The 24,021-nt window shown below is 44.0% G+C and overlaps 1 protein-coding gene across 1 annotated transcript in view; it reads right to left on the reverse strand.

Moving 5' to 3' along the window:
• LOC144128189 (MAM and LDL-receptor class A domain-containing protein 1-like) overlaps nt 1–24,021 on the reverse strand; it is a 197,039-nt gene that overhangs the window by 21,669 nt on the left and 151,349 nt on the right. The window contains exons 45-56 of the mRNA XM_077661338.1: nt 22,456–22,605; nt 20,840–21,013; nt 19,407–19,508; nt 17,141–17,295; nt 15,115–15,199; nt 14,266–14,430; nt 11,459–11,564; nt 10,340–10,490; nt 6,995–7,088; nt 5,161–5,271; nt 4,816–5,069; nt 3,176–3,407 (exon numbers count right to left, since the gene is read on the reverse strand). Of these exons, the coding sequence (XP_077517464.1) occupies nt 3,176–3,407; nt 4,816–5,069; nt 5,161–5,271; nt 6,995–7,088; nt 10,340–10,490; nt 11,459–11,564; nt 14,266–14,430; nt 15,115–15,199; nt 17,141–17,295; nt 19,407–19,508; nt 20,840–21,013; nt 22,456–22,605 (1,779 nt within the window). The remainder of the gene's footprint in view (nt 1–3,175; nt 3,408–4,815; nt 5,070–5,160; nt 5,272–6,994; nt 7,089–10,339; nt 10,491–11,458; nt 11,565–14,265; nt 14,431–15,114; nt 15,200–17,140; nt 17,296–19,406; nt 19,509–20,839; nt 21,014–22,455; nt 22,606–24,021) is intronic.

The following is a 24,021-nucleotide window of genomic DNA, read 5'->3' on the forward strand; positions in this document are numbered from 1 at the left end:
GCAAAAACTTTACTCCAATACGTTGCTTTTGGAGGGCACTGCGCAGATTTGTGGGTTGTTGATTTTGGTGTGCAACAAGGACTTCGCGGCTTCTTCAAAAATGTACGTAATTCCGCGAAAAAGGCACGGACAAACGAGGTGCACATGCGACATGTACAGAGCGCTAGCCTTTCTTTCTTTACTCAGTTTTCTTTCGGTGGTTGCATTTAAAGAAACAACGCTAACTAAATTCGAAATTCCACACTCCATATACGCGGGTAATGCCAAAAGTAAGGTTTCAAAAACGCTGCGGCCGTAGGGAATCTCTTTGCGTGGCTGCTCGCCATACTTCCTCGTCTTCCATACAAGCCATGACTCAGCCCGAAAGGAACTGGCAGTCTTGGCACGGCAGCCATTTGAAATGGAGCGCCCTTTTGTTGTTACCACCAGGAGCGAAGTTCGCGCAGTTATTCGATTTTGGAACGCAAAATGCGTTCAACCAATCGAACTTCATCGCCAGTTGACGGAAGTGTATGAAGAGTTGTGCATAGATGTTAAAAACGTCCGCAAGCGGGGTAGGTAGTTCGTAGGTGGTCGCATTGAAATTCACGACGAAGAAAGAAGCGGGAGACCGTCAATATCTGATGAGACACTCGCGAAGGTCGTAAAAATGATGCGGCATGATCGGCGGATCACACTTGACGAACTCTGCATTTTGGTTCCTGGCGTTTCTAGAAGCAATATTTATAGGATTTTGACAGCAAAGTGGAAATATCGGAACGCGACCATCAACGGCAATGCGTTGACTCCCCCCGGGAATTTGTTCGGCGTTATGGAGATGAAAAGGAGACTTTTTGGATTCCATTGTTACGGGTGACAAAACCTGGGCATTCCACTTCATACGTGAGACCAAACAAGGAATCACGTGCGCGGCGGCACTCCTCTTCGCCCAAGTCGAAGGCAAAATTCAAGCGAACACAGTCTGCTGGCAATGTCATGGCAACTGTGTTTTGGGATCGAAAAGGGGTATTCTTGCTATACTTCATGGCTGCTGGCACCACAGTAAAAACGGACAGATATTGTGAGACCCTTGAAAAACTCAGGCGGTCTATTCAAAAGCGCAGAAGAGGAATGCTGAGCAAGGGCGTGGGTCTTCTGCACGACAACGCTCGCCCCCCTGTTGCCTGCCCAACCGTCACTCTCATGACACAGTTTGGATGGGACGTCATCAGTCACCCACCCTACAGTCCGGACTTGGCACCAGGTGACTACCATTTGTTTCCAAAGCTAAAAGAACATCTCGCTGGAAGGCGCTTCACATATGATGACGAAGTGAAAGATGCCGTCAAACGCTTCCTCAACGGCATGGTGGCGAGCTGGTATGACATGGGCATAAAAAACTGCCCCAGCGTCTGCAAAAATGCATAGACCGCCACAGCAATAATGTGAAAAAGTAGAAGAATGGTCTTCCTTTTAAGTTATTTGTAAATTGCCTAAAATAAGCATTTCTTTCGACTTATAAAGGAACTGGAGACCTTAATTTTCGGATGACTCTCGTAATTTGATTAGTGTAAGTAATTTCATACAGAGCAGTATGAGGCCTGGCCACACCGGCCAAACTTCAATGGAGGTGAAATGAAAAAACTCCTGTCTGCTGCACGATAGGAGCACACGTTAAAGAACCTCAGTTGATCTCTATTATATATACTCAGAGGTGGTCAAATCTTTAGGGGAATCCCCCAAGGTGGAGTATATTTGTAATAAGGAAGTAATTACTCACTGCCATCCAGCCAAGCGCAGCCATACGGCAACAAACAAAAGCTAAACAGATTTCTCAGAAACTTGGCAGTTAAAGAAAAATTCGTTCTGGTCTGCGGTTCGAACCAAGGACCACCGCTTCATCGGAGCAGTGGCTATAATTGAGCTAACCGGGACGGCAACCTTAAGGTAAGGCGAGAGCGAATCGATCAATAACTCCAAGTGGGAAGAGTGCTGGTCAAATATTGCAAATCGGAGCGCAGCCGTGTGGCTGCTCTTGGGTGGGTGCCAGTGAGTAATTACTTCTTTATTACAAATTCAGAGTACTTTACTACACGGTGAATCAGAGCTGATATGTCACTTCGGGACGTTGAACCGCAAATCGCATACATATGTAGACAGTTATGATAGCTTCTCTTTTCCCAGCTCGTTTGATGCGGGGTACATAAATGGTGCCAATGGGGAAAATTCGAGTATCTTTATAATGCACCGAATGCTTGCGCATATTACGACGCAGTTCTAAGGTTTTCTTAGTAGTGAAGTATGGCGCACTATTAGTCGTTCATTGCGCTCATAAAGTGAGCGGATCTTCTTAATGTTTATATATAAACTGCACCTTGAATCGTCTTTTTTTTTACCTCTGTTCCCTTCGTTTTCTATGAGCTAGATTGTCTCCTATGTTTATTTTATGGTTATTACTGCTCAGTCAGGGGACTCACTAGACTGTTCACCATGCTATATAACAAAATAAAAAAACGTTCTTTTAGTCGCAAAGTTCTGGGTAACTGTCATGTTTGAAAGGTTAATGTGAAACGATGCCTGCAAGTGTCAATCAATGAGCCAGAAACGAAGTCTAAGGTTCTTCTTTTTCCGAACAAAAACTTCCCGTGACGAAAGCATTTTGTGCTCTTGTGAGGCGGCTTTGAAAGCTCATGCAGCAAAGAAGGCGACAAAGTTGCGAGCTTGTTGTGACCCTTTGAAATGCAGTGTTAGGTCTCTAACCGTTTTGTTATTAGGCGAAACAGCTGCCTAGGGTATAAAGCGGCTGCTACTTTACAGCCCAGGAGAACAGAAAGCCAAGAACAGCATGCTCGACACTAGTTAATGGTCCTCATGTTTATGGTCATCATGTGAATGCAAAATTCGGAAAAAAATTTCATGCACTGAGACCTACGCTATCTCAGAACTATGTTTTTTTTTATAATTTAATGTGGAATGTGGCCATAAATAACCATGGTAATGTTGTGCCCCTGAACGTAAGTTGAATGTCTGAATCAAAAATGCATTCGTTTACATCTTCCTGAAAATTATTTCGTACGAAAGGCGCAGCACTTGCTTTCTACCTTCCTAGTACCTTGGTTAATCAGTGCACTTTTTACCCTGTGACAAACCGCACTGTCATATAGCTTCCAACCAGCCACTAAGCAATCGTACTGACCTTCGGAGGTGCCCAGCGTGTGGTCTTTTTCGAGATTGCTGTACAAAGAAGCAGTGCGTCCCTTCTGTCGGTACCACTGAGCGTAGCTTGGTCCTCTATTGTTGTGCCAGTTGCACATGTCCTCTTCAAAGGAGCAGCTTCCTGGTGGAGGGCAGGCTGCATCACCAAGGGTGATGTCGTCTACAGCAACTGCGGTGCCAGGCTCCCCCGAAGCCGATGCCTCGAATACCGTCTGCACGTTGTAAGAATTAGGCATGACAGACGCTACTTGTAGTCGCGAAGTCTGTATAATATATGTTAATTAAAAGAACACGAAAACAATTGAGCGTTAGCGTGCCTCCAGGTTTTAACCCACACAAATGCTCTGAGGATTTTTCTACTGAAATATTTCCGGCCACGCATCCAGTAGGCGAAGCAAGCGTTTGTGCACATTTATTTGTTGTGCTCTCCCGTAGCACAACGGTGAACTGTAAGCGTAGCCCTCCTCGGCAAAAAATGATTGCTTGAAGCCGAAGTTGCGAATGCTTCCGGAGTGACACGCCCGTAGCTCGAGCACGTTTGTGCAAGTTCGTGAAACGGCTCCATTATTAGAACGCGGGAGCTTGCGGGCGATCAGGGAATTCTTACTCGACATTATGTAGGCGAGCAGTACGTCTGAAACTGATCACTGCGTCGCTGTACGCTAACGGACACAATACAGGCACCGGTGATTTGGAGTAATAATATTTCTGGCACACCTTGCGCAATAAAGTAAGTTTCTAAAAGTAAGAACACCTATCTGTTATGCTCAAATGTATCAAGGTACCAACTTCACGGTTTCGTCTGAAGTTAACGTGGCATGGTCTGTTGAGTTGTCACGGGTTCAATTCACCCTTGTTAGTAAATCATTGTCAGGTTGGGTGACTGAAGAGTCGTGCCAAGCCGCCGCAACAGTATCTAGGGGTGGGTGAATTGACTCACTTAACGCAACCGGACGATTGCAATCAGGGCTTTAGATTAATGCAGTATATGTATTACAAGGGAAGAAGACGAACAGAAACTTCAATTGTACAGTCGTCCGCACACTTGCCTAGAGCACTCGAGCGGCTTGATATGTTGTGCATATATGAGCATAGCCGCTGCCTAGCGGGCCCGATACAGGTTTTAAAAAACATTAGTAGTTGAACACGATCTATAGGAATGCCCATGCCCGATAATTAAAGTTTCTAGCTCTGGGCCACCCGTAAATGTCGCAAGTGTACTCCCCGCTGAGACGTTCGAGCGCTCTTAGACAGATGTGTTTAAGAGTGCACTGACGCTACCTCGTTTCCGAGAGAGTGGCACTGGGCGTTACTTTGGGGGCTTGTTTTTACATGATCGCCCTGCCCCGTTTGACGCTTTACATTGCTGCAGAAAGGCTGTTTCTTATTCCAAGATATGAAGTCAACAATGCGCACGCGTGGTTGTCGAGCCTAGGTGACCGTGCTCAGCCTGTCTGACCTCCCTCCTGTTACATTCATGCATACAAGGTTCTAGAAGCAGACAGAGAGGATGTCAAACGGTAGATCTCGCTAAACTTTTGTCGAATCACTTCTTTAAAAAGTGGAAAGCGCTGCCTCCAAAATGCGAGTACCATAGCTAGAAACACTAAATCCACTCACGACAGCGTTTCCCTTGTGCCCGATCAAGTTGACAGCTGCCGAGTACCAGTCGTTCAATCGAAGATTAGCTGCAGTTTCAAACCAAATAGATTCTTCCTCCTGGCTGTCCTCTGGCACACGAGTTACGTTTAGTCTCTCGGCAGCCGTGCCGGCCATGAAGAACCAGAAGCGAAGGCACTTGTTCTGCGACGGGTCATACCAGCCCCGAGGGCTGACCATGCGGCCACTAGGAGGCTGGGCCAAGGCGAAGCGGCCTGTGTGCGAAAGGAAACAAAAGTCAGCGTAAAAAAAAACAAAAGGCCACGAATGTTTTTCTTCAAGGCATTAAATACATAATAACGTCACCTGATGGGGCCCGAGTGGTATGGTCTCCTTGCGGCAAACTGACGCTGCTGCTTTCCGCAGTAACCCAGTTGTGGAGTTCCCACCCACAAGCGTCTTTCTCGAAAGTACACCCTGTTAACAACAGCCACGAAAGAGGGTATTGTTATTATAGCAAAACGTATGAACACCAAGAAGCACATAAGTGCATTGGGCCATTTTGAAAAAAATAACTGAGGTTGGTCAATGCAAAAAAAAAGCTAATTTCGTTCAGCTGGAAACTGAAATCTACTTAGAGCCTACGTATTGCTTATGTTTACTGTTTCATAGGGCAGTGCTATGAGAACACGGAAGTGGTTAGATATTTCTTTCAAAACTCTTCAGGCAATGGCGTGGCGCCAGAAATCCTCGCAAATTTCTGCACAGTTTACAAAAGGACGTGATAAAACCGTCAAGCACCTACATAAAAAAAAAACTACTCTTACAGAACATGCCTCTCCAACCCTGCAGCTATATCAAACGTTTTTACCGTATAGGATAATCAGACGCGAAATTATTTCATGTGGCGAATGCTGAAGGAAAAAGTATAAGTGTAGCTCTTCGGAAGAACCAATATGGGATTTCATTCTCGTGGTTAACACGGTACCTTTGTGCTGAAAGTTTTGCTCAAGTAATTCGCGGCTTAACTCCTACGCACAAAATTATGAGAGAAGTCTGATGTGTAGCATTATCCTGCGAATTCGATGCGTTAAATCAGTCATGGCCATATTATCGCGAAACGGTGACGTTACACTGAGAGACGCAAGTGCACTTCTGCCCAGCTTTGAGCGTGCTTGGAATCAGGAAAGAAGGAAGGAACGATATCCGGAAGACAAAGCGTAAAATTCGAATCCAGATGACGGCACTTCTGACAAAACCATATAACACATAAGACTGGTGAAGATTCGTGGAAGCACTGCCCTTCAATATTCAAACCATACCTTGGCTTGTTTTTTAAAATTGCCTTATTGTCACTTAATGAGAGTACAGAAAAGCTAATTTGCGAATTCTTAATAACACAGGAGTTCATCTTGATGTATATTGCAAAAATATTTGAAATTAAAACTGTGTTTCAAGGCACAAAACAAAAACCCCCGTAAGAAAAGTGTAATCTAAATTATTCATTGTTTATTTTAGAAGCAGACGAAAAGTGCGCAACCATGGCCTCAAGCTAACTGTCTCAAATTAACCGTTTTTTTTATTTTCCGACAGGATGCAGTTCTGCCCTATGAAGATTTTCGTGATGGGCTCTTCAAGTACTGTTGTTGCAGCAAAAAAAAAATGCGGCTTTCGTGGTCATACATAACGTCTGGTACTTTAGCACCAGTCCGATCGATTTTGTGCCTTGTAGTCCACAACTTAGTGATTGGTGTTTGTTTTCAGTGCCGATGGTAACATAATGTGCCCAGAGAAGGTCACCAGTTTGGTGAGGAATCGCCCTGACTCTGGTAATGAGTTTTACGTACTGTTTTAACAGCGCTTTGTCTTCTCTTTTGTTTCTTCGTCCTTTTTGCGCGAGCCTCCGGAAGCGTTGTGCGCTTCTTTATGCTTCCGAACCGAATAATCCTCCAAAACGTCTTAATGTAATATTCCTTAGGCGTCATGCCTGTCTTTTTTTCTGGTTATTGGTGATCCGCGTTATAATATTCAAAACCCTTCATAAAGCCAACCGTGTTGACGTAAGTTAGCACTATTCCAATGTTTAGCAAAGGTTTTCTTTATTCCTTAGCTTCTCGTCAAGCAACGTTTGATCTCTGCAGCGTGAGATAGAGGATCTCATATTTCTACATTATAGTTATGCCAACTATAATGCTCAAACCTTTTCCTGAGCCGCAGGGCCCATCCTTCAGCGTAAAGTTGTCAATGGCTATTATGCCACTTGTGAATGGATTCAGGACTGCCTCGAACATGAGCTGGAAATAAAGTAGAGAAAATGAAAGACCCCCACTTCTTCACAGGCAGGTCAGTAAATGCATTGCGCAAGTCAATGAGAGCTTATTCCTCAAAGTACAATAAAAAAAAACAGTGGTCGTACTATTAGCTAATAAAACCTTGCTGCTATTACCACAAAAGTTTGAAAGAGGTTGCGGATGCGTCTGGGAGCTTGCTGAGATTATAAAATTACAAGGGAAATGGCTCAAAGGCCGCCGCGGTGACTCAGTGGTTACGGCGCTCGCCTGCCGACGCGAAAGGCGCGGCTTCGATCCCTGCCGCGGCGGTCGAATTTAGATGTAGGCGAAATTCTGGACACCCGTGTTCTGTGCGATGTAAGTGCAAGTTAAAGAACCCCAGGTGGTCGAAATTTCAGGAGGCCTTCACTACGGCGTCCCTCATAGCCTGAGCCACTTTGGGACTTTAAACACCTATAAAACAAAACCAGATGGCTCAAAGCTTCATTTCAAGCATTTGCGCAATGCTATTTAGATAATTCAGCAGAGTGCTAAGTTTTAGGGTATAAAATAGAAATCCACGAACATGCAGGCGTTATTCATTGCCCTCCACAAATTCTTTTCTTGTTTTTACAGGCATATCATCTTGTGCACCTCTGTTTTATCACCGCACCCTGGAGTGGTATCCGTCAGTTAATAACAGCGCCTCATTGGGCTAGTTGCTGAATTGAAACGATTGAAAAAAAATGCAGGTATAAATAACAAAAGAAAGAGTCGACAAATTGCTGTGCCGTCTCTTTCGACAAAGACGTCCCTTTCTGGTCCCGTTTCTAAACATTGCTTTCTGCCATGTCATACACTTCAACCTACCCTTTCATTTTTTAACCACCAAGTGCGGTTGATGGACATAGCGAACAGCCCTTGGCTTTGCTTCTGCTTTTTATTGTTGGTGGGTTGTGTATAGTGAAAGTTATCCTGCACGTTAATGCGGCCGAATAGGCGATTCGCTTCAAAATTCGTGCTAGAACGTTTCTCTACATGCTTCAAGAGCTGATCGGGACGCACAATATTTGTTTATTCCTTTTGGCAAAGCCTTCGCAGCCATTACATCTGACAGTTTCAGTACCCCAAAGAGAATTTGAGGGAAACCCTTTAAGCTATACTATTTTTTACTCAACATTCTGCAGTTATTGGCATCCACAACCCTCACTAAAATTGATGAATGCGGGTGCGAGGGAAAAACACTACTTGAGCACCGTCACGCAAGCCAGTCACCTGGAATGTCGGCATGTGTAGCAGGTCAGGCATGCTCTATCCACTGTGCTAATAGCAGGCGAATGGTTCGCAAGAGAGCGCTGCACTACATTCATTCTTGAGAACACGCATCCCGTAAAATGTTTAGTGTGCAAGCACTAATCCAATGGGTACCAACTCCAAACGAAATCCTCGGTTGTCTGTTCGCAGCTGGACTAGTGCGACCGCTCCGTCTCACTTGCCCGCTCATTGTCGTCTGCTAAGCGGCACTAATCCTGTGGTTGTGACCCGAGCAAAATCGTCTCTCGCGTGTCCGCAGCTGGCCTAGAGCGAGCGCATCTTCCCACGGCGCTGCCCGCTCAGCGTCGTCCTCTACGTCGCATAAATCTGTGCTTTAGCATTGATTTGAATGTAGTAAACATTCTCTATAGTTTTTATTGTGACTGAGTGGTCGCACTAACAGAAAGCATGCCCAACTGCACGCTTGTGCCCAAGTTCTGATTGTCTTCATTCTCACAGAATTTTTATCCTGACTGTCACGCCCAAAGTAGCGATGGCTCTCGCATACAATTTCGATGTTTCTCGCCCGTTATGTTTCTTGATGAGTAAAAACAACGATGACAACTAATAAACTCAATTACGAAAAGATAATTACACTTCCATTGCCCTAGTGCAAGCTGCGACAAGAAGCGTAGGCGTGTTGCTAGCAATAACCAGATTTCATCGCATGAAAATGAGTTCAATAAAAACGTACTGAGAGTTAGCTCCAAAACGTACGTCAGCTATATCTTCACAAGGTTTTTCAGAGCAGCAGCTAACATTCCCAATAATTATGGACAAAATTATTTTTAAACGGGCAAAAAACCTATGAGCGCAGTTTTTCATAATTATAAGATCTTACTATATTAACCAATATATTCACAGATATTCCATCGGCAGGGTTGAACTTTATTGATCTTAACATTTTTACTGTCGTAAAAAGCTTTCCCCACTGGTTTTCTACGGCAGTCTTAACTGCTTCATGCGAGCGATGAAAACACTGTAAAAAATATTTTGCTACTTATCGAAAGAATGAGTCACTGCCTTCAATATTTCTACACCAGTACCCCACAATTTTCTAATATTCAAAAATTTTTGTCCAGAATGCTGGACATGTAGCCCCTCTCTGCGTTGAGTGTCACTGAAGGCAGCGATGGTTTATGGTTTATAGGGATTTAACGTCCCAAACCGGCTCAGGCTATGAGGGGCGCAGTAGTGAAGGTCTCTAGAAATTTCTACCACCTGGGGTTCTTTAACGTGCCCTGACATCGCACAACGCACGTGCCTATAGAATTTCGCCTCTATCGAAATTCTACCGCCGCGGCTGGTATGATGTAACCAAAGCAGTGATGGGTAGGGTTACTTTTACGTGAAATGAAAACGGAAAATAGGAATGGAAAGGAATAATATCCGTGCAGCAAAAGATTGTCACTGCAAAATACAAAGTGTTCTATCTCTAAGAGCAAGAACTCATAGCAACATATTCAAAATTTGAGAACCGTGAACTCTGAAGGTACACATTAAGCCCCTGTGACCCCACAAACATCACATCTAAAATTATACTAACATAGTTCGGGTGCTCAGTCTAAAGGAGAAATTTGTCGATTACCACGAATCGTGCAGCTTAAGGAAAAGATGCTACACGGGGATTCAAGCCATACCAGTCACCTCTGTTGTATGCTGAAGACCTGCCATTACCTGAAGACAAGCTCGTGAAAAGTCTTCATGAAAATACCCCAGAAAAATTGGCAGTCGTAAAACCAGGTTATATGTGTCACTCAAGTCATAGTGAAAGACGAGATAGCTTGTATCCCGGGCCGTATAAGTAGCCATTACTGAAGGCACGTTTGAGAATCGGTACAAAGCTTTCAAATGCTGAAAAATTAAGAACTTCACGAATATAAAATTCTAGCTCCCATGCAGAGTTCCACTGCCGGCTGTTCTTGGAAATGCTATCTCTGGAGAGTAAACAAGCCTTCCACCTGGTGCGGTTCATCGCTGCGCAGCTGCACTTGCCCCTGCTGCCACTCCTTGCCCTGCGGTGCAGTACGGCTCCAGAGTAATGTAGTCGAAGCATTACCGACGCGCTGAAGCAGGTTCAGGTCTCCACGGTTTGGATGCCACATGTTGTACCTGCCGGAGAAAATAGTCTTGCAAGACGCACTGGGTGACAAGCGTACCTTCCTTTCAGTGTTAGCCGCCCAGCGCATCACGATTGTTGAATGACAGAGCATTCATTAAAGGTCCATTGAACCAGACATACACGCTGCAAGAAAACAGCGTGTGAAATTTCCGCACGTTCCCGTAACACTTTATCGTCAACGTGGATAGAATACATCAGCAAAAGAGCATACATCAGCAAAAGACCTTAATATATTTGCACAAAAAATAAATGTAGGAGAAATGATTAAGACGGTTTGAAAGAATGCTCTCCTCAGACTGGAAGCCCTACTAACAATGTCATTTATGGGAAGGAATTTTATAAAATGAGGCTTAGACGCGTGTGCGAGATGCTTAGAGCGCGAAAGGCTTAGACGTTAGTGCTCTTTAAGGCGTTTCAATGACTTAGCAAGGAGCATCGCAGAAAATCTGCGTTCGAAATTATAAGTGGGAAAAATCCAGGCGTTTTTGCATAAGCAAGCCGAGCAGGACACATATCTTTATGGTCAATAAAGAAGTAGCAAAAATATGTCATGGTTTCTTAATGACATAGGCTGCAATTAGTGTGCTAACCTTTCCCACTTCACCGCTCACTCACTAACCAGTGTAGTCAGAAAAACTGCCATTAAGTAACAGTAAAAATAGAAACCCGCCATGAGTCCTTAATAGGGTCGTGGTAGGTGGCTATATCCAGAATGGCGATTTGCGGAAGTATAACTTTCTCACTTTTTTAGTGCCGCTTCTTTTCGTTCCTAATGCTGGTGTGGACTTAAGAAGCAGTAACGTCAATAAAATTTCATTTCACGACCTTTTTGTCTAACAAAAGACATCGAAATGTAGGTTTCATGTTCATGACACTATTTCATATTGCCCCAGGTGATTTTCACAAGCAGTTATTCTTGCGCCCAAAAAAAACTTCGACGAAAAAGGTCTACACTTGCCAGAAAGTAAAGCAGCGGCCGTCATCCGGAGTGGGGCCAATCCGGATGGAGACAAGGTGGGCAGTCTTCCTTGTGAGCAGCGTGTTCTGGGAGTACATATAAACCCCTGCATGAAAAAACATTGAAATGGCGTCTGTCAAAAAATTTACGGAGGCTTCACTGCAGTATTGAAGACTTTCTGCGTGTCTTCTTTCAGACAGCTTTGTCTTACACAGTGGCATAGAATGGGTGCTGAGAATACCAAACTTGTTGAAGGATTTCTACGACTAATTAAGCGGCATTTGCTTTTGAAGGAGACGAAACAGAAAAGATCTGGATGGACACAGAGCACCTGCGCAACAAAGCAACATTACAAATTCAGTGGCAGAGGAAAGTAACGTCGATTTGAACCATTAAACGAAGTGGTATACCTCTGCGTGGCGCTTCGTGCTCAGGAACAAAACATAAAATAAGGTCTTTGTGTTTACGGTTGTGAAGAAGAAAGGGTGTAAATTTCTAATTTAGATTATTCCGTCTCTACAAAGCCTATCAAAACATTATTGCTCAACCCGTCTCTGAATTCGACTCAATCCTCTTCTCCAAAACGTAGCGGTGATAGCAGAGTTAAATTTGTAGCGAGAACAAGACGCGAAGTTGGGAGACGATGTGTTGCTTGCGAGGCCGCATGTCAGTGGGAAATGGACTAGAGAATTTCGCTTTACAGAAACTGCCTCAGGTAAAGCTGCTTATTTTTTTACTGTCATGGCACATTTAGAAAAGAAAAAAATCTTCGGGTGGACACCCATTGGAAGCTATATAACTGATTACAGGCACTTTCCGGTGCAAATCTTGAATATTTTCTACTCATGCTTTCTCTCTTCTCTGGACACAATAACGCTTCAACTGCTAGTGCAACCATCAGTTGCGGCAGCATCGAATTTTGCCAATTTCAGCTGCAAGAAAGCCATTTGAAGCCAGCTATGCTTTTGGAAGCGACACAAGAATGGCCTCCTAGGCATGGAAGTGGATGCCATCTGGTCTTTTTGAAGAAGACTAAAAGATACGGGATATCTTGCAGTGGATTACAAATACAAAATTACAAAAAGCTACACTATTAAAAAATGGTGAAACTGCTCTAAAAAAAAGCCTTGGCTACTTCTCAGTATGAGCCTGCATACCAGTCACTTTTCCTGGTTCTAAACAATTCTGAGTGCATTTAAAGCCTCATTCTCGAATACTATTCGGAATGATGGATTTCCTAACATGCTTGCATGGGCCAGTTCCGAAGAGAAGAAAAATCGCAAGCTTCATAAATTAACTATAAAAGTGGCAGAGGTAATGCGTTCAAAACGTTGGATGTAATGAAAACCTAAATGGGAAAAACAAAAAGCTAGAAAAACTATTCTAGTATGTAGGAAATGTTAGGTGTTATACAGGAATAGTAATAACTTCAAGCTTAACCGGGCTCCATGAAAGGGACGTACATTGTAGTACGAGTGGGACTTTCATGCATTAGAACTGGTGACACTATCTAAATGCGGACTCAAGCTGGTAGCGCAACCGAACCACCCCGACCCGCAAAGCCCAGTGGGGAGTGCACAAGCGTACATTTGCTGATTGCATGCCTGCCTTGAGCGAATTGTTATCGCGGCGCCAGTGGCTTTGAGCACGCACGGGAGTTTTCATTATCGCCGATGATTATGTGCGGAAAGGTCACGCCGCTTACCACCAGCGGTGTCCTCGCACCTAAACATGGTCTACAGTGCGCACGTTGGCTTGTTGCCATTGCCATTGCGTTCAACACCCTGCTTATTTTCTCCTGCGCTTTTCGCTACTGGAAACCGGTTAAATTTTATGGTATCTAAAAAACTATGGCTTTAAGTACAGCTGGAAGCAATATAAGAGGGAACACGAGAGCACGTGGCCACCGCACTTCGCAGACAGCTGTCACCGACAGCAGCGAAAATCGGCGGCAAAGGTGCCCAGTAAGCATGCGCAGAAAGCATGGCCGGCTGCTGCTGTTGTTTTCCTCTGTTGGAGGCGCATGGCCCTGGTGCCACCCATTCTCGTCTTCTGTCGGCGACAGCGCTTTGAGAAGCAGGGAGGCCTCTCGCTCCCGTGTTCCCTCTCATAGTGCGTCCAGCTGTACCTTCACCCGCGCATCGGAGTGCATCAGCGCCTTCATCCGATCCGCTTTCCTTTATATTGAAACAGTACTGTAACTGGCTATTCGGAGCATCTTCTTGTGTCCGCGAAACAGCAAGATATCTGCCGCGTTATCACTACATCTAAATCGACGACAGAAACCAAAATCGCACTCATGGCTGCACAGGGCAAGGGGGGCTCGCTGCGTAGTGAGTCGCTCCTGACAGATGATGGGTCCCCGGATCTGATTCCAACTCGCCCACTGAAGCTCGAGTTGGTTTGCTGCGCAACAGAACGTTCTCAGGATAGCCTATTGGTGCTATCGGATACTCCATAGGTGCACATCACTGGAAGATAATTTTTGCCATCAATGAATGTGAAACATGTACACCCAACCTTTATACTATGAGCTTTGCTGTAACCAAACAATCTTCAACTATCGATTCATTGACTGATTTTTGCCCGTGCGATGCGATTAATGCGTGAATACTAAAATTGTCTTGCTCACTGCGCTTGTGTACGTTGTCTACCTATGCGCGCGAAGAAATAGTGTTCTCCGAAATTCGCCCCTTTCTCGGTTCTGTGCTCGTTAAGTTCTGTCGACTGTGAGCAGCGCACCACGCTATAGATGTCCCACTACCTCACAGCGCTTCTGAGCCGATTTGTTTAGCTCCACTGCGTACCATTGCCTGATGCACTGTCTGGGGGCTGCCACCTGAAACTTGAATTTCCGGTGTCATTGGCGCCGATGTGGAGAACCCAGTCGACGTCGGCATCTCTGCGCTCAGGAAACCACCCACAGTCCTTCGGGTTCGAAAAGTCGCAGCTGACTTGAAGGCGCGCTTCCCCTGGAAAGCGGGCAATATTTAGCTGTAGTCTTCAAGTCTGTTCTCCTTAAGTGTTTAGCGCAACTTTTTCTTGGGCAGGCGGATCTTGAATTCAATAACCATGAACTGGACTGTCCCGCGGTAGTCCCATTCATGCACCAGTCTTAGTTAAAACACAACACCGACCTAACGGTGCGTCATTTTGCTGCCCAATGCCAAAACAAAAGGTGATATCACCAGTCACTTAGAGAAAGCCTAAATCACATACTGCTCTTCCTCTTCAAAGCCCGGTTCTTCTTTTACACTTCTGACAGCACGCTGGCACTGGCACTGTCAATTCAAACGTCATTTAAGCAGCCAGTGGTCCTATTGACTGATGTTAAGTGATGTCAACTAATTTATTTTGTCATGCACGCATATAATGATTTGAAGGTCAGCAAGTTATGTACACACAATAATGGCTTTGGTGTGTATTGCTGCATCCAGCATTAAGTCTCAAACTATTTTCATGCTAACAAGCTAACCTTGCAAGTATGTAGTGTTCTATGTGAGTATGCGCCGAGCAATTACATCAATAACGTAACATGTTAAAGCTATTTTATATTAACCCAGAGCTACACAAAATAGTTCCTATAGAACTACTCAGTGCAGATTTCAGGAAGTAGTGAACCAAACACCCAATTTATGCGTAGCTTGTTTACTTACATCCTTCGCTTTGGTCATCTGGATGGCAGTTTGAGTATTCCGGACGGTCTACACTAATACCCGGCGTATCGGCAATGTAGACGAACTGCATGGAAATGAAAAGCAAAATATAAACAGTACGATGGGAGATGGTAAACTGCTGAGAAAAGTGCTCAAAATAGGAGCAAAAATTCGAAAGCCATCGAGTTCGCAGTACCGAAAGGGTTGTTCAACTGCGCAAAATAAATAAAATAAATCGAACGTAATAATGGTCACACCGATGAAAGAGTGATAATCTCTTCTCTTCCCCCAATGACTACAGCACGTAAATGTGCCTGCCAGCTTTATCCAAAAGGCCATTTTTCAGAATTTTTATCAGGAAACTCTCAGCAGCACACGAAATCTGTTCTTGCCTCGGGTTCTGTGACTAAGCCGAAAAAAAGGCGATTATATTTTCTTTATCAGGACACTAACTAAATAGACCTGTTTACACATTTCATTAACTGATGTTACTGTGAAAGTTGATATAAGAAACTAAGAGGTGATAACACTCTTAAACTAGTCCCTATGATATAATTCTGCCAGCACGCCTGTATTTTCATACAATCGAGTGCAAATTTTTAACGCAATGTCCTAAAACCTCGCATACAAGAAAGTAAAAAAAACATTTCAGTGTGACACTGGTGTGACGCATTGAGTTTTCGAGATTTCACTAGGGAAAGGCTAAATGGGAACGGTTATCATCTCTGTATATTGGTCCACCCCGTATTATAACGAAAGCCCGAACGGAAAAGCTTCAACAGCGTGGCGCGTGCATTGGGCCGATCGCAGTCGCCCTACACGTGCACTTTCGAGGATTTAACTCAAAATTTGCAGGCATATATCTCAGAAAGTCTGCTTAACAGTACCTCTTGCTGGACTAACTGTGTGTAACATTGGGTAACAAAAGTAAAAGCAGAACTAATTTTTACACAATCCACACAGAAAGACCAGACAGGACGGGCGCTCACTCCACCTATGTTTATTGAAAGCCACATGTTGCGTATATATAGCCCGAAGAAGGTGAACGCATGCGCATTTCTTACATGGTAAAAAAGAAAAAACAACAACAAAAACACACTCAGACCAAACCTACTCATTATCTCCTATACTTTAGCCCCATGTGCTCACTTTCTCGTAGGGAGATAGAAGTGGTGCTGACGCACATGCCACCTCTCTCTTTGATAAAAAAAGGCTCCTGCCAGTTCCCGAACTAATCTATCTTTGCTTCGAGCTTCTAGCTAGAACCACACAGGACAGCGCCCGTCTTGTCTGGTCTTTCTGTGTGGTTTCTGTAAAACTTAGCGCTGTTTTTACTTTTGTTACCCAATATATCTCAGAACACGGGCAAACAACGAAAATTCTGTCGAACGGAGCACTTTTGGAAAGTAACCACCTTTAAGTTTCGAATTAAACATGCCCGCAAGTTTTAATTAATAAAAAATTCTAATTGATGTTATTCTATTAAGAGACTAACAATCACAATTATTCAATTACTTTGTACTTCAACAATAGCAGAACCTAAGAGAGAAAAATGGTTTTATATATATCCGACCGTGTTCTCGTTAGTGAAAACCTAATTTGAAACACCATTTAGGGGTGTCTATAATATTTCTTTGGCGAAACCTTTTAGGACAAGGGCGAATTTTTTTTTTAACTACGAATATTCTGAGAAAGCTATATAGCTTTTCGTTGTAGCGTATGGCTGCGCTAGGGTGGATGGCAGTGAGTAATTACTCACTTATTACAATGTTTCTTTACATGTGTGTATGACTGAAAGAATACGCAGGCATGTGCACAAGTGTACGGGAGGAAATGAAGTTAAAACCCCAAGTCGACGCATCTGCATGCAGGTGAGCCTCTCGAGAGAATAGTATTTTCTGCGCACCACTATATCTTTGCCAGTGATTGGAAAAAAGCCTACAGTCGCGAATAACTTAATCAGCTTCTTTTGTTTTGTTTTTTTAGTGCCGTGGGGTTACATTTACTCGACGCAAGCAATACTCACCCGAGCCCCCGCGGCCCAGTTTCCTGTCTTCACGCTGACCGCAGCCCACCGGCCTTTAAGGTTGCTTCCTCGCACATCTGCCAGTAGAGCGATGTGAGTAGAGATGGTGGAATGCGCTGACGGAGGTAGCACTCCGAAAAACAGTTTTGAAGACGCTGCAGACAAGCATAAAAAATAAAAAATATAGCGACTCACTTCGTCGACTCGTTGTTTCAGCGAGCCCACATCTGTAGTTGTTCAAGATTGGTTCTCAAATTTCGAGCCCGAAATTATATGTGCATCGTAGTAATGTAGCACGGCAGATGTTAGACAATGTGGTGGTCATATTGAAAAGTAAGTCTGGTAGAGGGCGCTTTGTGCAGTTCATTATATCACCTAAATAACTAAACGTGCTGAAGATCAGAAATTCGTTTTAAAACTCTGCTTGAGAAGACGTAAAAGGTACAGCGTGAAGCTGTATTAAGCAAGTTTAACTTACTTTCTGTGGCATATTTCCTAGCGCTTCCTGACCGAAGCGGATGAAATCCGAAAAAAGAAATACCCGCTGACCACTCTCGTGCAGCAGGAGCAATATCTTAAACATCAGGCTTATTATTGAATTACGCTGTAAGCCTAGTGCGTTTAACCTGAAAACGCAATGGCACAGCGAAGCGGCCTCTGGGAGGAAAGTTAACGCCAGAGACTCTAAAGTTGAACATTTCTCCTCTTCGTTTTCATGTAGTGGCTGTTTCTTGTCTCTGCTTGAAGATTGATCCCCTCTCCTTGCTTGGCCGATTAGAACCGTCCTATTGGGAAGGACTGAACTGAGGAAATTGGTTTCATTATCTTGTCCTAAAATAGAACATTGCAAATTGAAAAAGATCGCGGCCCTATTTGGGCATTTATAGCTTGCAGTATTGTATAAATAAATAGTTGAGCTTGGCCGCTTGCTAGATGTATGAGAGTCCGTTCTCCTAAGGGAGCTTGTGGGACCACGTCCGCGCCCTCCTGAACTGCAGTCGGAATTGCCTGTTTTCTCGCGTGTCGCGGTCGTCGCCTGCTCTACGTTTAAGCCCCAACTCCTGGGATAACGCTCCCACACTACCGAACGGCACGCTCCCATGATTTAAGCTATGCACCACCGACAGGGCTAGCCGCCGGAGCGTTTGGGTCCCGAGCCGACATTTTAACAAAGCAGTCATTGGGAGGCAGCCGTAGTTTATGCACAGTGTCTCCCAGGTCTTTTCGAGGGAACAAAAAGGTAAAAAGGCACGCAGTGAATGCGCGCACTGGTCCACGTAAGGCGGCTGCGTTTTGCGATGCTCACTGTGGACATGCACGGGTCTTGTGCGCCTCAGCCCCGAAGTCATCGCATAAACACCGGAGCAAAGTTAATTCCGCATACACGGATGTATACACGACGACCTTCGAGGTTGTTCTCGCTGGAGCTGCGCAAAAGAGGAAATATGCGCGAAAAACAATGCACGTTTGTCAGCGGCTGGCCGTAAAGGGAGTTGTGGGGTGCTTTCACTGGCTCGGAACAGCAGAACGACGCCCTCCTTTCTTTCGAAACTGCCTCCGACCAATAGGCCTAATATCAGCGGTCGTCACGTCTTTCTGCGACGACGCCGACAGATGGCACCATTGTAGCTAGCTCGCCACTTCCTCAGGCATGATGCCCTGGCTCGAGAGCAGTAGGCGAATATACACAATCTCTGCTGATTTTTCAAACTTAATCACAGCGAACTTCGAATGTCTGCTATCGACATCTTTGGTCATTCATTCTATGCTGGCACAGAGCAATCATTCGCTGAATTTGCGAGTGTAAATGCCGAAGAAATAAAGTGTGCATGAAATTTTGGTAGTTCATGAGATGTGCAATACGGATGTATTCCTCTGCTTTAAAAAAGTTAGTTTCCTTTTTATTATACCTAATAAAGTCCCGAAGGGTGCACAATTTCACATTGTTCATTTTTTAGGTCACTATATCCTCGTTTTTCATCGTACTGCTTCTCTGTCGATATATTAGTAATATTGTTCGGTATTATTTAGCTCTTGGGTCAAAATACACAACTGTAAGTGCTCAAGTCTTCTTTCTTCAGGTCGTTTTGAAAGTACGCAAAATACTTCAGTGCTTTGAGCAGATTTAAGAAATTTCAAGATATATTTTTCGTTTTCCATGTTCTTTACGGCATTGATAGCGGCTCATCCATTACCACGCGCGCAAAGAATCCAGCCGCTGACACATGTAACCCGATTCAGAGCATCAGACGCACAAGGCACTCACGAGTATCAGGAACGAAGGCGTAGAAAGTGACGACGCAGGAGCGTGCAATCGGTCCCAGGCGCGGAGTGATCATTGCCTTGTCAATCCCTCCATGTGGCACTTCTGCAGTTGCATCGACATTGAGAAGTATAAGATATATGCGCATTCTCTAGAGGGTTATATGGTTCTCTCGAGCACGCTAAACCGTTTCATCGACATAAGCCGTATGTGCCGGCTAATCGTGGATTCAAAAGTACCAAAGATTTAGTTATTTATTTAAGTACCCTAAATTCTCAGCGGGGCGTTACAAAGGGGAGAGGGGAAGCAAATGAGAAAAGTAACACATTGGTGAGGGTGACAGCCGTATGAATGGTACGCCGAGGTACGATAAGTAGCTCGCAATTCCACGAATGTGTCAGTTGTTGAATGTAAGGATTACGAGCAGTAAGCTATCGCGAACTCTTACCTTGAACAGGTTGGCATACACATCGATAAGCGAACGGTATAATTTACTCTACGTCAGAATATTGAAAAAGACTCCCGTCATAATATCTGCACATTTTTTTTAAGTTCTGCGCTTATCTGTCATGTCAAATACGCGTTCAGCTTAAAATCCGTAAGAATTTTTCTTCCAGAAATCGTCGGCAATGTTTCTTGCCCAATTCTACAGATCATGCTATTCCGAGTCAGCAGGTAAATATTCCGTGTTAAATGCAAAGCAAATAAAAGTAAGTCTGAGGAAAAAATAGTTACTCACCCTCCTTGCAGTAAAAAATAAAGGCGACAACCGTTGCAGGCGGCTAAATGTAAGGCTGGCACTAACAAGGCCACTTGTGGTACAAATACACAGGTTCACGATAACACTCAATCTTTTATACCTTCGCCTAAACATATCTGGTGGTGTGCACCATTGATTAGAGAGTATAAATTCAGCTTTTCAACCTCATAGGCACTAGTTAGCCTTAAATTAGAGCCGTTAATTGCAGCCCATTTTCTGACTACTTCAAATTCAATAAATAAGCCTAACCTTGAAAATGAGAACCAGTAACGCGTAATTGGTTTGCAGGGTCTCAGCTATCTTATTAACCAAATTTTTAAATGTTTCTCGAGCCAGAGAGTGCGATCTGCAAAGATGCGTGCTGTTTTCCCAGTCGCGAAATGTACTTAGCCCGCCAATTCAATGATCTCGCCCAATTTTCTTTTTTCAGCTGCTGACTTTCTTGCAATTTTTTCAATGTTCCCCACTGAGCTCAGGAAATAAATTTCAGTCTACTTGCAGTCTCCCTCGTTATCCAATACTTCGGGTCGTGTAGAAACAGGCCGAGTTTTGCTTGACAAAAAGTTTTACAAGACCGTACCTCATGAGACTATTATTGCACGGCTTTTCATTTCAATTGCCACAAAAGCGTAAGTCGACTATCCAAAGGCATGGAAGGCTTATGCATATCACTTACCTGGATTGAGCAACGAATACATCGCGTATGCTCCGTCCTCGCTCAGTCGGCTGTCGGTGTTCGGGAAGAACTTGTTGCGCTTAGCATCTTGGACCTTGGTCCAGTTCCATCCGAAACGGGCATGAGGGTACTCGTTCTCCAGACCACACAGATCACTTGCAAATTCGCAGGCACCTAGAATAAAGCATATCTGTATAGTTTAATGGCTGCTCCATGTTCAACAAAGCAGCCAATTTAGTAAATAAAGAAATACAAGCTGAGAAAAAACATAGCGTGTCTTCAGAAGTATCGCACACAGCAAGATATCACTATGAAAGCCACATCCGTTGCGTACACGCCCACGCCCGTATCGCTTATGATTACTGGGATAATATGGGGCCAATATACTTAGGAAACGCTATTATAATATGGCACAAAATGGTTTCTCCGTATGACGAATAAGAATTTTGTGCAGCACATGAAGCTTGGCGTAATGCTGTGAGAGAATGAGGCTCTTGGGGTGCTAGCATACTTATCGCAGCTGGCAGGTATGACCATTGCCGCTTCTTGCCACTAAGCAGCGCTGCTGCTAACTTCAAGGTCTGTTTGAGTCTAGCACGTTAAAACAATGTGATCTGTGGCGTTTCCTCATTTTGGAGTAAGTCATTCACAAATTTATTTCATCTTTCCCGGCCAAGTCGTGGAAACAGCCTCCAGGGTGGGCTGCACCCGACAGTGGCAAAGGCACAGGTTTAACACAGTGCCCAAAACGTGAATGCGCTCCTATAGTATATCCCGACACGAATATTGAAAGCGAACACTGAGGGTGAACATTTGACTTTACTTCCGGGCGAAAAAAAAAACAGCATCGTCGTTTAAGGTTGAATTAAAACGTGGCAACATTTGAATGAAAAACGACGATGATGACGCAATGTACCGCACCTGCGCGGCCTTTGGGGTCACAGATTTGAGGACACCTTAAAGATGCACGATGTACCTGATCCTCTATTACTGTATGCCTTGCAGAAAAGTTTTGAAATCATGAATGGTTTTTCAAGATTCACGCTAGTGATGCCGTTCTTATGCGAACCGTTAACCGAAAGAATAAATTTTTAGAACTTACGGGCAAATTTATGATCTTGGAAATGTCCACCGGAACAAAAGAATAAACGTACTGCATGTATATACCTATGTATATTCGCAGCTTTTCTGAGATGTTTGTCAATTCGCGCAAAATAATCGTTCTCAAAAGTATTTTTCAAAGATAAAGTGCGAAAACGATACATGCTGCTTCTCCGTCTGCAGCCAGAAGGTGTGTAATCTTGTTTCATAAAAAAAGCAAATTTGCCATTACTCTATGGATAAAATGGCTTGAGCGCAGTAACACCGCCATGCATAATAGATATATTAAGAGTATAACAAGAATAGGAGTCAGAATATGCTAAAACTCAGCCCTTACAACTCGCTCTATAAGTTCGTGAAAGAAAAATTTGGTCTTTTCATTGAAAAGCAGGATCCAAAATGATTCAGTAAGGATCACTTCCTCTTGGATATCAAATGTACAGTTGATAGTCTAGTAGCCGGATGAGTCACGCAACCAAGCAATAATCGAGAAACACGCGCCGTCCAATACTCACCGCAACGGGCTTCGTCAGCTCCGTCGGAGCAGTCGCTTTTGAAGTCGCACACCTTCGTCAGTGGAATGCACTCCATGCTATCCGCGCACTGGAATTCTCCTTTGCCACATGTGAATGGAGCCGGGGTTACTGTGGGTGTCGGTGGCAAGGCTGTGGGAAACAGATTTCATACCGAGTAAAACACCTTTAAAATGCTTGCGCTGGTGCACGCACCCAATTCTTCAGACGCAATCGGGAATTTGTGTGTCTCTCGGCGATAGTTTTTAGACACGTCTAAAATCTTAACCTTCGAACGGTGTGAAAATCGCATTTGGCTGCTAATGTGTTCTTGAGTGAGCTAGCCGGGAGCGTGTGCCCGAGTGAGCAGAAATAGGTCTTAAAGAAGTATAGACACCAAATTTTAGTGGCATGCTTTCTTCTTTACATTGATGCGGAAGACACTACTACGCATGAATCACGATATGATGTTCCTCTACGACAGCTAAATAATTTATAACCGAATTTTTTCTCTCATGCTGTTTCCGTTTTGGTTTCAAGAGCCGAACAATAACTGTGACGTCAAAGAATGGTTTTATATCACGTGAAGCATTGAACAAAGTCGATACCATTGTTGCTTCATTGTTTTAATTTAATACAATGATGAAGCCAGCATTCCTCAAGAGCAGGAATGACAACGAATGTGGAACCAGCGATTATATTGCAGTTTTCCTTTGTCTCACGTGACCTGTAAGCAGACGCTGACATCACAGTCCTCACTCGGCTGTTGAAACCGAAGCAGCACAAGAAAGAAATGCGATTATAAATTATTTAGCGGTCGTAGCAGGTTACGAGGTGGTAATCCATGTACAATAATGTCTTACACCTCATTCCAAACAAGAGAACGCGCACCCAAAAGTTAGATGTCTGTACTCCTTTAATGCTTTCATTTCAGGACGAGTGTGAACGATGAGAAAGAATATCAGCGCGTATTAGCGAGAATGGCAGTGACTCTCTGTATTGTTAGTTTAAACCTGTAGAGTATTGAAAATGCTCAATGTGATCGTTGCATTTATTACCCTCGCCAGGTTATACCGAAAAATTGAAGATTGACAGAAGCATCGCATGTTTTCAGGTAGTTGGTTGCAATTCCGCCCACTCCTAGAGCATTTCAGTTCTTTTGACAATGTATTCTTCAACTTTTGCACTTGTTAATGATCACACAGAATCGGAATACGGATATTTGCGCAGCGCTTCTTTGATATTCAACCTGAATTAGTTCCCTTCGATGCAAGAGAAACACGAAGCTGCGGGTGCCGACTATTCTGATCCCGTGGATCACAGCTGAAAGTGAGACTTCCGACTGTGCGTATTCTGCATGTGCAAGAACACTCGTGGCAGTCCTAAAATCTAGCGCGTGAGTTCGTGATTGGCCCCTTTTTCTGTGGAAGATCAGGTGACTGTATAAGATACTGTGAGCATATGTCCTAAGATGCTTATAGATATGTCCCTAATAAAAAAAATGAGAAAAAAAACTTATAATTGAATTTTCACATAGCTTGTTCTGAAAATTAAACGGCAAGTTTACTG

Source organism: Amblyomma americanum, chromosome 4, assembly GCF_052857255.1.
Source record: "Amblyomma americanum isolate KBUSLIRL-KWMA chromosome 4, ASM5285725v1, whole genome shotgun sequence".
Lineage (NCBI taxonomy): Eukaryota > Metazoa > Arthropoda > Arachnida > Ixodida > Ixodidae > Amblyomma > Amblyomma americanum.